General features: G+C 47.4%; 1 protein-coding gene across 22 annotated transcripts in view; it reads right to left on the bottom strand.

Annotated features, from left to right (window-relative positions):
- The window catches only part of LOC148837180 (disks large homolog 1), a 174601-nt gene that overhangs the window by 72504 nt on the left and 88842 nt on the right, over positions 1-13255 (bottom strand). The window contains exon 6 of one of the 22 annotated variants that reach the window (XM_088915115.1): positions 2565-2579. The exons of 20 other annotated variants lie outside the window; for them this stretch is intronic. In XM_088915115.1, the coding sequence (XP_088771241.1) occupies positions 2565-2579 (15 nt within the window). Of the gene's footprint in view, positions 1-2564; positions 2580-3509; positions 3735-13255 lie in introns of those variants that run through there. One more of the 22 variants, XM_088915118.1, reaches the window with a different exon arrangement.

Here is a 13255-nt window from a genome sequence, read left to right on the forward strand (position 1 = left end):
GAGCAGCTGGATGCATTAGAACTACACAACCCATTGGTAAAACCTCACTGGTGTACTGCATACAATTCTGCTCACCAAGATTAAAAAAAAAAGAGTGCCTTAAAGTCAGGTCACCTTGATTAATAAACAGTGAAAATGAAGGGCCTTGAGATTAATACTGTGGAACTCAGAACCTAAGAGAGAAAACTGCCATACATTTCAAACCCAGTTCAATGTCCTCTTTATGAAAGGATTCAACCTAACTAATGTTAGAATCAATGCATCCCAATTCGTTCTTTTCGAACAAATTCATATTTTGTCCCCCACCTTCTTCAAATCACTTCCATATGAGCCTGAAGCCTTAAGACGAGTGCTATCCCAGGAGCCCCCAGGCTGATGAATTATTCGGTACTCAAGCTACAAAGTAAAGAAGCACACTCTGCTTAGCGTCACTTCCAATTACATTATTCGCCGCAGCAAACCCCAACACCACTGCCATCACAGAGGAAGTAAAGCACCTAAACGAAAAACATCACTGGAAAAAAACAGAGCCAGGCAACGTCCCTCATTCTTTCACACTGCCAAAAGCAGGTAGCAACTGGAGGGGTGCAGGAGTCAAATTTCCCCCTGGCCTTTACCAGTCATGGCCTCCTAATAACCCCCATCTCTGAACTGGCTTCATCACTCTGCTCTCCTCCCCACTGAGAGCTGGTGTGTGGGGAGCGGACTGGCGCATCATCCAGGTGGGGCTGCACACTGGTGGTGGTGGAGGGGATCCCCATTACCTCTGCAAAGCACTCTGAGTGGAGTGTCCAGTAACGAGTTACATATGCGTGCTTATCATCACTATTAAATAATAATAATAGGTGTGCATTCTGTCAGCACCAGGCTAATGCTCTTCAAGCTCTCATACTTCACAAACATGTCTCAATATTCCTTCCAGGATAGGATTTCACCATTAGGCTCAACCAGAGAAAAGGCATTAGCAGCTTTTACCATCATAAACAAGACGGGTTTCTATTCTTCCTCTCCAGTACAAAGGAGGAAACGCAGCAACGGTCGAATAACTGTATTCTTTCTGTGGTGCAGCAGGAGTTTTCAGACATATCTTGTTAAGCAATTACTCAAAGAAAAAAACAAGCAGCCGGCACCCAAACAAGAAGAAAGGACAGTGCTGTGAGGCAGGGATCCATTAAGGCCCTGACTGACTAAAGTGGACTTAAAGACATCGGAAGTTCTTATACAGAACAAACAAGAATGGATCTACATTAGTAAAATGCCTCTTAAAAAATTCCTTGGATGCTTTAATTTCTTCCCCGAGAGCTCGGTATGGGTTCATGGGTAATCACTGCGGCATTTAGTAGTACTGCCTCTCAGCTCCAGGGTCCTGGGTTCAACTCCAGCCTGGGATGCACTAGCTATGGGACTACAGAAAAATGAAACCAAGTCAGAGAAGTGGGCCCAGTGCCTTCCTCCCCTCATCTGCCCTTACTGGTGCTTTGGGATTTCATAATTGTTTCTAAATGCCATTTTTCCCCCCCAATAAGAAATGTGAAAATTGCACAGGTGTCATTCAGCGCATCAGTACTGTAAGGCTTGGGGAAAGAAAGAATAAAAGAATCCTATACTGTAACCAGTGTCAGAGTCCTGGCTGTGTGAAGGAGGGATTATGTTAAAACCTTTTGTTGAAGCATCAGCCCTGTCTCCATTTTCAGGACATGACCCTTTCACTGGTGTGCTGATACCGTACACAGTTATTGACCTCAGTGCTGAAGGTCAGGCCCTTTCATGCCAAACAAAGCAGTATTTTGCTGTTCTGTTCAGGCAGTGGGTTTCCAGAACTCTGCACCACACGCTGCTCTTGTGAGTATGTTCACAGGCATTCCCACACGCTCCAAACTGCTGTAATTCACCGACACCGGAACCAAACCACCTGTGCATCTCGTCAGCCTGAAAAAGGCAAAAACTCTTCAAATCAGCAAAGTAACGTGGGAACCAAATAATTCACCGTTATCCTGCTGGAACCACACAGCTGCTAACGTCTGGATTCTCAGTGGACTCTGCCGCTGGTCGCTTTCGATCTGCGATAGCATACCGTACCATTTCACGCAGGAACAAGACCCCAGAGTTAATGATCATTTCTTCTGTTTCTCAGACAAAAGCACATATAAATTCAATAAACCGAATCACAAAATTGTTAATCGTTAGGCTAGCAGCATTGAAAAGCATTATTTGCTGACTCGTGAACTGAAGAACTACCTCACTTTGGAACTTCTGTCCTCTCGTCTTCCATCAATATGTAATGAAATAAAATTGGCACCCGTGAAACTTAATCCTCCACTACAGCAGCACCTATTTAGGCTAAGCACATGTGGAGAAGGCAATTAAAAGCTAACAATGGGCGGTGTACTCTTACACACCTGGGGGCTCACTGGCCAGAATGTGCTCAGTGCTCTGTGGAGGATCTGAACAAAGCTGAGAACTTTCTGATCGATTAGACTGTTCTGGGAAAAGCAAGAGAAAAAAGAGGTCTCCCAAGGGATCAGGTCACATCTCCTGGCTTGCGAAGAGTGCAGGTTGGGAACTGTAGATGGATGGGGCTACTACAGGCCTTGAAAATCACACTCATCAGAAACCCGACAAGAGTGCAGCAGGAGGCTGCTTCCCCACTGCATCTCTGCTGCAGCTTTCCTAGAAAGATGCTTGTTTTAGAATGCATGCCATTAAACTAGAAGATTATAAAAATGTATCATCATTTCCCAGGGCTGACTTAACTAAGCAATAGCAAGGCAAACAGCAGGTGGTACTGTCTGCAGCTGTGCAAAATAAGAAAATCTGCACCCAAGGAAGAACAAACACTTCCACATTTCACTGGATATCAGAAACAGTGCGCAGCAGTTTTAATAAAAAATGAGTCACAGATGTTAATATACACTCAATACGAGCGTAAATTAATCTGGACATCTTTTTTTTAACTGAATTCCAATCAAGATCCCTGCGACAGTGCCTGAATAAAACTGAAATTCTTGCTACAAACTCAATCTAAACTTGTGCAAACAGGAATATTTTGCAAAACTTTTTATATGATCTATTTTACTGTGTTGCTAACATATTACTTTACTACTTCAGTAAGTAAAATATTACTTTTGCCTAAATCACATTTATTATTAAAAGTCCAAATCCAAGATTCTCCCCCCATGCAACACTAAAAGCAAGAACACCTCTTAAACAGAGAAACAGCAGGTTCCCAAAACCCAGATGTACCTTTACAACCTGTTGGCAACCTTTCCAAATGACTGAAAGCACAAACACCAGAGAGGATTATTTTCCCCCATTTTTGCAGCCACCACAAAAAACTATTAACAGGCAAAAAGGCTGTCAAAAAGAGACAGGGAAGGACAAGTCCACATAGTTGCAGACAGGCAAACTAGACTGCGAGAGAAAGGGCTGTCCTTCGGTCCACTAGCAGGGCTGCTGACCGCCAGGCAGGGGAAGGAGCACAACACGCAGAAGCAGGTGTGGCGCGTTACCTGGGCAGAGGCGGCCCCTGCAGTGATGCAGTCCATGAGCCCGTGGCGCCGGGTGAAGAACGCCACAATCTGCTGCCAGCGCGAGGGCTGGGCCCGGAGCTCCTCCGCGGAGCCGCGCTTGGCCCACTGCTTCTGCTTGTGCCCCGCAGAGGCGTGGCCCGAGCCGGCGTTGCCCCTGCCGCCCCGCGGGTACAGGACGGTGTTGTTGCCGAAGATGTAATTCATCTCTGCGGCGGGCGGCGGCGCGAGCGTGTGCCAGCTGCCGGGCGGGTCGCCGGCCGACGAGGAGCTCCAGCTTAGGTTACAGCAGCCCCTCCGGAGTTGCCACGGCGCGGGAAGGCAGGAGCTCGCTAGCTGCAGCAGCGGCGGCGGCGGCCATGCCCCCTCACGCGCGCCGAGAAGCGGGCTCGGGCTGCTCCCTCACTGTCCACATGCCCTGCGCCTGACACAGACAGCGGTCCCAGCAACCTCCCGCTCCCTCCCCGGCCCCAGCCTTGTGCCGCTGCTCTATTGTTCGCAGAAAACTAAATAGCCGGAAAGCCAGGAAGTGAGGTCAATTAGCAGGTGGGATGCTGCAGACATTGGACTAGCAAGATCTCTGGGGTTTCTTAATCTAATGTGCTCGGGTAAGGGAAAACCAGCAGGCGAATTACCAGGTCTCAATCACTGCTCTTCTTAAAAGCGGAAGAAAGATCCCCACAACGCATTAAATATAAATGCAGAATCCAAGAGGGGCAGCACTCTGACGACGTGTTGGTGCTCTCTCTTTCGTGTTCTGAGAAGCGCTTAATTGTATTTGAAGTCATTAGTCCAACACGGGCATTTTGAAATGCAGGCTTTTTCACAGTGCTACTGATTTCTACGCATTACAAAGATCTAATTCTGCTCGGTTTTTTTTTAACCTTCGCACACACACACCCCCCCCCAAAATCCCCGGTTCCCACCTCCCTGGAAGAGCCAACAAGCAGCGAGACCTAACGGCTGCTCAGGCAGGCACCGATTATTCCTGAGAGCTGGTGAAGAAGAAAGACACAACAGAAGCGGCCACAGACCGGGAAGTGCCAAACGCAGCGCGAGCACCTCGCTCTGAATTATCAGGTAACGTGTAGAGGTCTATATCCCCCCAGGTGCGGAGCTGTCCTTGGGGGCCACTATCACCACTTCCTCCTCGGCGTCGCGGGCGGGTTTCTCAAGAGGAGACGTGGCCGTCTCTGCTCAGGAAGGGAGAAGACGCACGAATCAGAGAGGAACTACGAAAGATGCTGCACCCCCGCCACCCCCGTCCTCCTCTCCTACCCAGCTTCGCACACAGCCTGAAATATTCAGGGAGGTTCTTCATCTAAGGTAAAAAAAAAAAGATCAGCTTGTACTTGTTCTCGAATGATGCAATATTTGCATGACTCCCCTGACAGCAGGGATCCGAGACGTCAATCAGCAAGAAAGCTGAAATGCTACTGCCGTTTCAGTGCCTCTTTCAGGAAGAAAAAAGCAAAGCGTACCTCAGTCTTACGGAAGAGCAGTGCTCCTGATGATTAGAGTTACCATAGGTGTGCCACAGGTGTCAGATGAGTTTGCAGATATTGTCACAGGCTGTTCTGCCTCCATTCCCCAGGGACAGTATCCATGGCAACCGCTTCCACATCAAAAAAAACAGGAAAGAATCCCCACCATGCCTCTCCATTCCCTCAGCCATTCTCCACACTTTCTAAATATACTCAGAAGGCTCCAGTAAAAATAGGACAGCCTCTGCATCAGCACATGGCTGCATTGATTTAATTTTTTTTTTTTAACGGGGTGGGAAAGGTTCACCTCGAAATAGCTAAACGAGGGGGGAACTCTTCAGGACCGATACGCCAATAAAATCCCACAAGATCAGAAAAGGTGCCAGTGTTCACTTTAAGAAAAATTTCAAGCCCACAATGGCTCCATTAATGCATGTCACTTCGTGCCATGGTATTCTCTTGATTCCAACACGCAAGGAGCAGGTGAAATATTGTGCCAGAAGAGGGAAAATAAAGGGTAAATTGTTTTTTGCTCTTCCTTGCTCAGTTTTGGGGAAAAAAGATAAAAGTTACATTTTGCTTTCCAATTCTTCAAAACTGTTATTGGATTTTTCTCTTCCTTTGCCCAAAAATTCAGTAAAAAAGGTTCACTCATAGTGATAAATCAGCACTTTTAAACACACGGTCGCTAGTCTCAGTTCAAAACAGACCTTATAAATATTTAAAGGAATCAATAATGCATTCCCAATTAAATAAAAACCGAGATGTACATATGTATATTTAATAGCTCGGCTCCCGTAGTCTTGCCTACAAGAGCATACAGATTTAAACTGTTGCACAGGCTGCAGGCTGATTCGTAGTGTGTTCATTAACAAAACACCCAGCTTGGATAAGGATGAAAACCCCACTTAAACAAGCCTTGCTAAAAGAGTACTTTAACAAGATGAAACGATGAACGCAGTGGCGCAACTTGAAACCCACCATGTAATCTCAGGTTCTGCCGTTTTAACCCCCCCCCGGCCTTCCCGAAGAAGTAAAACCCTTCTCGCCGTTCGCTGCACGCCTACTGTCCGCTGCCGAAGTGCCGCGGCCGGCAGAGGAATCCTCCTCCGTCGGGCCCCTGAGCAAGGTTCCAGGGGTGCCGTATAAATGGCTGACCCTGCGCTCTGACCCCCAGCTTCTCTCCCTGTCTGTGTGTCTCATGGAGAGCAAGCTGGGGTCTGCGAAAAGGCAAATTCCTAATGCAAGAAATTGTATAGGGCTGATACAGTGATCTTATCTTACACTGCTGCCCTGCTGGACTCCGCGTCTCGCGGGCTGGGAGACGAGAAAGCACAGGCCCCGCGTGTCTGCTCAAGCATCAGGGCCGAGGAGTACCGCCGTGTCCTGCGGCACACCCTCCCACACCGTGACAGAACGGGACACCTGTGTTTTTAAGCTCATGCTTTACATGCCATTAAAATAAGAATGCTCCTATTGGAACATTCAGTTCACAGTAAAACGTCCTCCAATTCAGGTCATGCCTCGGGAGCTCTGTGAAACGCGAGATGATGATACACAAATGTGTATCACAACCGGTATGCGTCCCTTCATCAAGTTAACCAATTAAAGGACAAATTAAAGTAATCCTTGTTTAACAAAGTTAAAATACACCGGCACTCTCCTGCCAAGACATCAGAAAAGCCCCAAAATGTTAAAACACATCAGAGCGTCACTCATGCTAAGCCTCACTCACACCGTTTTGAAAGCTAAGCTCCCAACCAGAATGGTAAACGAACGTCAGATCTGTGCTAGCCCTTAATTAGCTGCCTTTCAAGAGAACATCTGTGCTCACGAGAACAGAAAACAAATAAAAGCACAGCTCAGCAGGGCATTAACACTGAACATCTCCAACTCGGAAATCCTCAGAGTGAAAATACAGCAAATCAATTCAGAAACAGCAAAGAATTCACACTGAATTGAATTACTTCTGGGGTTCCAACACAACAAATGTGTCCTGATGTCTGCAGGAAGTTCCCCGAATGGCTTGGGCCTTATCTGCTCAACCAGGGGCTTACTCAGCCTCTGCTCGTAATCCTACTGCCCATCCAAAACCTGCACTGTGGAAGAAACTCTGGCAGCAACAGAGGATTAGCTCCTAGGGATTAATGCATTCTTAAAATACACCAATACATTACAGCATCTATTACAAACTGTTTCACTCTCCAAAAGTGTGCTCAGTTTACCCCAGGTGCAATTATTACAGTACAAAACACTGCTGGGCGAAGCAAGGAGCCTCCGAGTCTGCAACACTGGTTAGCAAAGATACTGAAGTGGCGTATTGAACCACAAAACACCTACAGCTGACTCAATAAAAAAACCTTTTAAGGTTGAAAGGTTAAAGGTCGCCGTTAAAAGCCTGTTTAAGTTATGAGAAAGTGCGGCGGGATCTGGGCAAGGAAAGGTGGAGGAAAAAACACGCTGAAGACTCACTGTCCACAGGGCACATCAGTCTGTTGGTTTCATGACAATTATAACGGGGTCACAGTGCAACAAGGCACATGACACGGCAGTTTAACTGCTCTTCATCACACAGTATCACAGAATTGTGAGTCACCAACTGCAACAGTAAAGATGGTGACTTTAGGATGCACAAAAAACAAGCACTAAAACATGGAAGGTGTTTTTGGGAATTTCCAAGCTCATAATGGAGAAGAAGAATGCCATGCAGGTGATCATAAAGATCAAAGCATTGTAATTCCAAATGTCCTCAAAAGACTCTTTTGAGGACCAAATTCAGTTCTAAATAATCCTTATGCAGCTAAATTTGAAGCCAGACACCCAATGAAAATGTATATAGCAAACAACAGTGGTTTGTCACAGTTGTTGAGCGGTTTTATTTTTCCTTTATAGCTTCAGTGAAAACTGAATCATAAGGCAATCTCTCTGCAGCAGGCTTCTGCTATCAACTGCGATTCTAGACATGCAGTTGAGAAATGAATGTGGTCTCTTGAAGCTAACTTCAGACTCAGGATTTTAATGAATTCTACTGTTGTGTTCGTGTGATTGTTTAATCATGCAGAACATTAATTAACTAGAGGGTATTTTAATATTGCAGGATAAAGAGACTGGAATGAGCCAGTTTGGGGACTTATAAAGATTGCATGCACCCTTTCATCTCCCTGCCTGGTTAAGAAGCACCTCCTCTATACCGCCCTGGCTGGGTTCTTTGTTCAGCCATCAAGACTCCTTCATCACAACCAATAACATCTTCTCTCCCACACTTTCTAATTGTGACCTCCAGACGAGAGGAGGCACAAGCATCGTGAAGACTTCGCAACACCAAAAAACACGGTGAATAATTTAGACTTCAAAAAAAGTAAACCAAAAGGACCGACTGCGATATGGGATTAAACCATGAAGAATTCAAACCGGGACAAATCAGTCGTCTTGCAGTCGCCAGGACTTATCAGCACTGGGAGAGCCTGAATGGGGATTCCAATGCGCTTTGGTGACCAGGTCTTCACCCCGCCAGCGACCACCTGATTCCTCATCATCTTCACACTAAGGGCAAACGGAAACCTACAAGTCCGCAGGTAAAGCGTGCGAGAGTCTGCAGTGGGAAGACGCTCCTCTATCTCGATAGCTTCTCCTCCTCTCCCACGTCTCTGACCGGCCGTTCAGGCCCCCAGCGCTAAACGCAGGGCCGCACAGCCCAGCCTGTGTGACCATGCCGAGAACAGGCAGCCGGGGGTCAGGGGGCACCCCGAAAAAAAAAAAGAGTCTGACTTGTGGTTCCAGCCGAGGGGGAAGCCGTTCCGAGCGGCCCAGATGGAACGCAGTTAGGACTCAGCCAACTGGAGGCTAAATGATTCTGGTAGCCCATTACAGGATTCGGCCAACATAAAAAACAGGACAGATCAGGACACTTGATTTGCAATAGTTCAAGAGCAAATATACGCCGGCAGCCATATCACTCTGCAACTCGCAGCTGGCAGCCCACTGGAGCCCAGCAGGAGTGAGCCTGGTCAGTATCTGGATGGGACCATCCAGGTTGCTGCTGGAAGAGGTGCCAGTGGGACCAGCAGGGGGCACTTACCCCGCAGCCTGTGTAGGTCCTAATACCCCAGTATAGTGACAGGGACACCATACTAGAAAAAGGCGTTGTCCTTCAGATGAGATATAAAACCAAAATCCTGACTCTCTGTAGTCATTTAAAACCCCAGCGTGTTTCCCAAATAGAGCAGGGGTGCTACCCTGACGTCCTGGCCAAACTTCCCATGAGCCTTTACCCATCATGGGCTCCTAATAACCCCCATCTCTGAACTGGCTCCATCACTCTGCTCTCCTCCCCACTGAGAGCTGATGTGTGGGGAGCGGACTGGCGCATCATCCAGGTGGGGCTGCACACTGGTGGTGGTGGAGGGGAGTGTCCAGAAAAGTGCGATAAGTGTAAGAAATTATTAATTAAATAACTATAAAGACAAAAAGGATAGCTACATACGCAGTCTGCTCCCCACAGTGTTCAGTGTGCTGTGGTGTTCAGTTAAGCTGCACAACTACATACCCACTCTGCTTCCCACAGTGTTCAGTATGCTTTGGTGTTCAGTTAAGCTGCAGAACTACATATGCACTCTGCTCACCACAGTGTTCGGTGTGCTGTGGTGTTCAGTTAAGCTGCACAGCTACATACGCAATCTGCTCACCATAGTGTTCAGTGTGCTGTGGTGTTCAGTTAAGCTGCACAACTACATACCCACTCTGCTCCCCACAGTGTTTAGTGTGCTATGGTGTTCAGTTAAGCTGCACAACTACATACGCACTCTGCTCCCCAGTGTTCAGTGTGCTGTGGTGTTCAGTTAAGCTGCACAGCTACATACGCAGTCTGCTCCCCACAGTGTTCAGTGTGCTGTGGTGCTTCAAAGTGAGAATCAACAGTCCTTTGCGTGTCGAAGAGCTTCAGTCCCACATCGCTCTCACCTCCCCTTTAGGCAGCTAACAAGTGATCACTCATGTCGAAGCAGGACTGATGAGCCTTCGGCCCGTAACATCTACGAGGTAACCATCCTCTTATTAAAACATCCCGCCCTCCGAGGAAAGCCGCAATTTTAACAAACACACTTGCGAGACCATCTATGAGGCAGGAGGCCGCGCTCGGGAGCCCACAGAGCAGCTTTTCATTCCATACGCCTGTATGCTAAAACGGTGGAGACAGCTGCAGTGCACGTAGCACTGCACCACTCATCCTTCCCCCAGCCTCCTGCCGACACCGTCAGGGCTCCGCGCTGCGTGGGGCTCAGGAGCTAGCGGCGCTGTCGCAGCCCTGACAAGACAGCAGGGAGGGGAGAGCCCCCTTCTACAGGAGCCTCTCGTCTGCATTCCAGCATCCCCCTTGGAAGGAAGCCTACATGTGTACATCTGGGAGCTGCACAGGACAGAGCGGCTCTGCCCACAGCGGAGGCCATGCTAGCGCGGCCGTTCAGACACCCCTCCATCACTGCCGCCGGCGCCGGGGCGGTGTTGTCATGGTGATGACTGGGCGGAATAATGCACAAGCACCTCAACGCATGTTTTTAATTTGTTGCGTTAAAGAAATATCAACTCCTCAAGCTATTTAGGATCTATTAGGTGTTCTGATGATTATTCAATACGTGCATTAGTGGCACAAAAGATCCTGACTTTGCAATGGCAGATGTGAGACACCACTCCCAACAGAGAAAACAACCGCACATCCACGTCTCCATTCTTTGGGAAAATAAATGCTTTTTGGGGAAAAAAATTCTATGCCACAACTTTGTGCTATTAAGCCGGGCACTTAATTTGATAAAAGCATACACTTTAAATTTCATTTTTATAGCTTGCAGAAACTTAAATGTAACTATAAATTTGTGTTCCAGGGTTTTTATTTCAACTGCCTCTCAGGCTGAATTCGCAATGGGTCGCTTTACATAACCACCCCTAAAATAAAAAGGTTGCTAAGTTAGACAGGTGAGCTTATAATCACTGATAAGTCGCTGAAACATTTGAGCTAGAAAACAAAAGCATAAATCAGTAAAAACATTTGATTAAGCACATCAGAGCTGGGAGAATTGATGTTAACCACAGCCTTCAATCTTTATTCAATAACTAGAGCACCTGCAGCTCTTCTCAGTAAGCTGCAACCCTGTGCTGTCCCTCTAACGGGCTGTGTATCACTCTGCCTGCTCTCTCGGCACCGAGACGCGGATTACAAGACAGAGAGAAGGCAGAATGAAACCTCACAGTTCCTCCAGTGAAAACATGAGATGCAACACGGAAGAATACCCTAAGCAGCGCTGGTCTGGAGCTTGAACCGAGACTGCCGCCGTGCACTGAAAATAAAGAGTTAATCAGCAGTCCATTATGGAGATGCTTTTCTCATTACATTCCAGAGCCCAGAAGGCACAGCCACCTTGCGCATCGATTTTTCTAAATGTCACTTCATTGCGTTCTGATCCCCAGAACATTACGGCGCCTTTCTCCGAGGCGTTTGCTGGATCCGAATGAACTTGTGGGGTTAAAAGAAAAAAGCTCTCCCGCCGTTCTCTTAAAAGGTTACGGCCATTTCCAGAACACCGGTCATCGGGCAAAAGACAACAATCAGGAGCTTCGGATGCAGAAATAAAATCATCTTTTGCCCAGGACTTCTCTGCTACTCTCTGCGCTACAGCTCACTCAGTTTAAAAAGACAATTGGAACCGAGCAGCGAATGTTAGCAATTTCACCAGTGCAATGCTTTTCTTTTTTTAAAAGATAAAAGACTGGGTGAGTGAGCATGCAATGATCTGAGCTATTCCCACCGGTACAGAACAACTGCATACATTCCCATTACTCCCGTCTCTCAGCCTGCCAGTGGCCGCCGTGACAGATAACCTACCAATAAGTGCAGATGCAGCCGTCTGGTTCTCCTAATGGTCCTGATTAAGCGTCTCCCCATCTTTCTAGCATACCACACTGACGCTAACATCGCGCGCTGCTTATCAGAGTTCCTCCAAGTTTCCTCAGCACAGCGACGGCGGCAGGTCTCTGTGACTGATCGCCCCCCGACGCCGCAGGGCCCATAGAGGAATGATGGCTGGGTGTCACTCTGTGCCACAGTGCTGCAGATCTTTCAGCAAGGCAAGACAATGACAGCAGGATCCCAACTCGCAAATCTTATTTGCGCCCTTCCTCTTTCCTGTGCAGTCTGCTGTGATCATAGCAGCCTCGTCTGAAACCAGCCTCGCTGTTCTTTTTGGAAACTTTAAATAAATCAGCAGGCAGCAAATGAGATGTTTCAGCACCGAGACAGGACTGACATCAGCACCCCCCTGTACACTTTCAGGATCTGGAGCTCGGGAAACAGTTTTGAAAATGTTACTGTCTGAATTCCTGAGCGGGGCCCTCCCCTCCTCTCACACGATGCCTTCAGTGTGGTTTCCACCAAACAAGCCCTACAACGCAGATGTGATGCATTTAGTGCTCCGCTGGATCTAATCTCCAGGAGAGGCAGGTAAAACAGCATAAGGGTCTAAAGCTTGGCACCGTCTAGAAAGGTGCCAGTGCCCAGCTCCTGCGTTCATTAATGAGTCAGCAGATGACGCTCCCAGAATGCTGACTAAATGATGCTGCACTTGCTCTGTAATGTTTGCAGCCCAGAGGAGAGCGAAGGCAGCCTTGAGCAAGGACGGACTGCTGTTAGAAGAGGAATAAAGGGCTGGAGTAGGAAGCAAGCAAGCACATACTTTTTTCTATTTTTTTACCTTCACTCTGCGTTAACCTCCTGCTATTCTCCTGTTAGTTCAGAAACCTTTTCACTGTAGCAAAATTCGTCTCCACTGACGCTGGACGTACTGTAGCTACAAGTGAAAAACTGCACTGCCATGACTGTGCTCCTGCCCTTGGGGTTTGTTTTCGGTTTATGCCGTGTTCAGAGTCTTCCAGGAAGATTAAACCCTACCAGTAAGTGCAGATGCAGTTTAAATGGCTTCTTCCCGTAAACACATAGCCCCCCTGCCGAGAACTATTTCCAGCTTTGGTTTAAGGTACCTACTATGTAATCATAATGGAGGCTTAATGCTGATCTTTAGACTGTCAGGCAACTCAGGCTGTTTTTTTCTAGGCTGTCAGAGACCTCGGTGAGCTTGATCTTAATGCTGACATTTGAACTTTCACTCCGAGTCCTAGAGAGGCTATGTTGATTTACAATAAATGTATTTGCTGCATCATTAAGATTCTGAAAGGATAAACCTACAGATCTTACACTGT

Source organism: Atractosteus spatula, chromosome 4, assembly GCF_055471065.1.
Source record: "Atractosteus spatula isolate fAtrSpa1 chromosome 4, fAtrSpa1.hap1, whole genome shotgun sequence".
Classification (NCBI taxonomy): Eukaryota; Metazoa; Chordata; class Actinopteri; order Semionotiformes; family Lepisosteidae; genus Atractosteus; species Atractosteus spatula.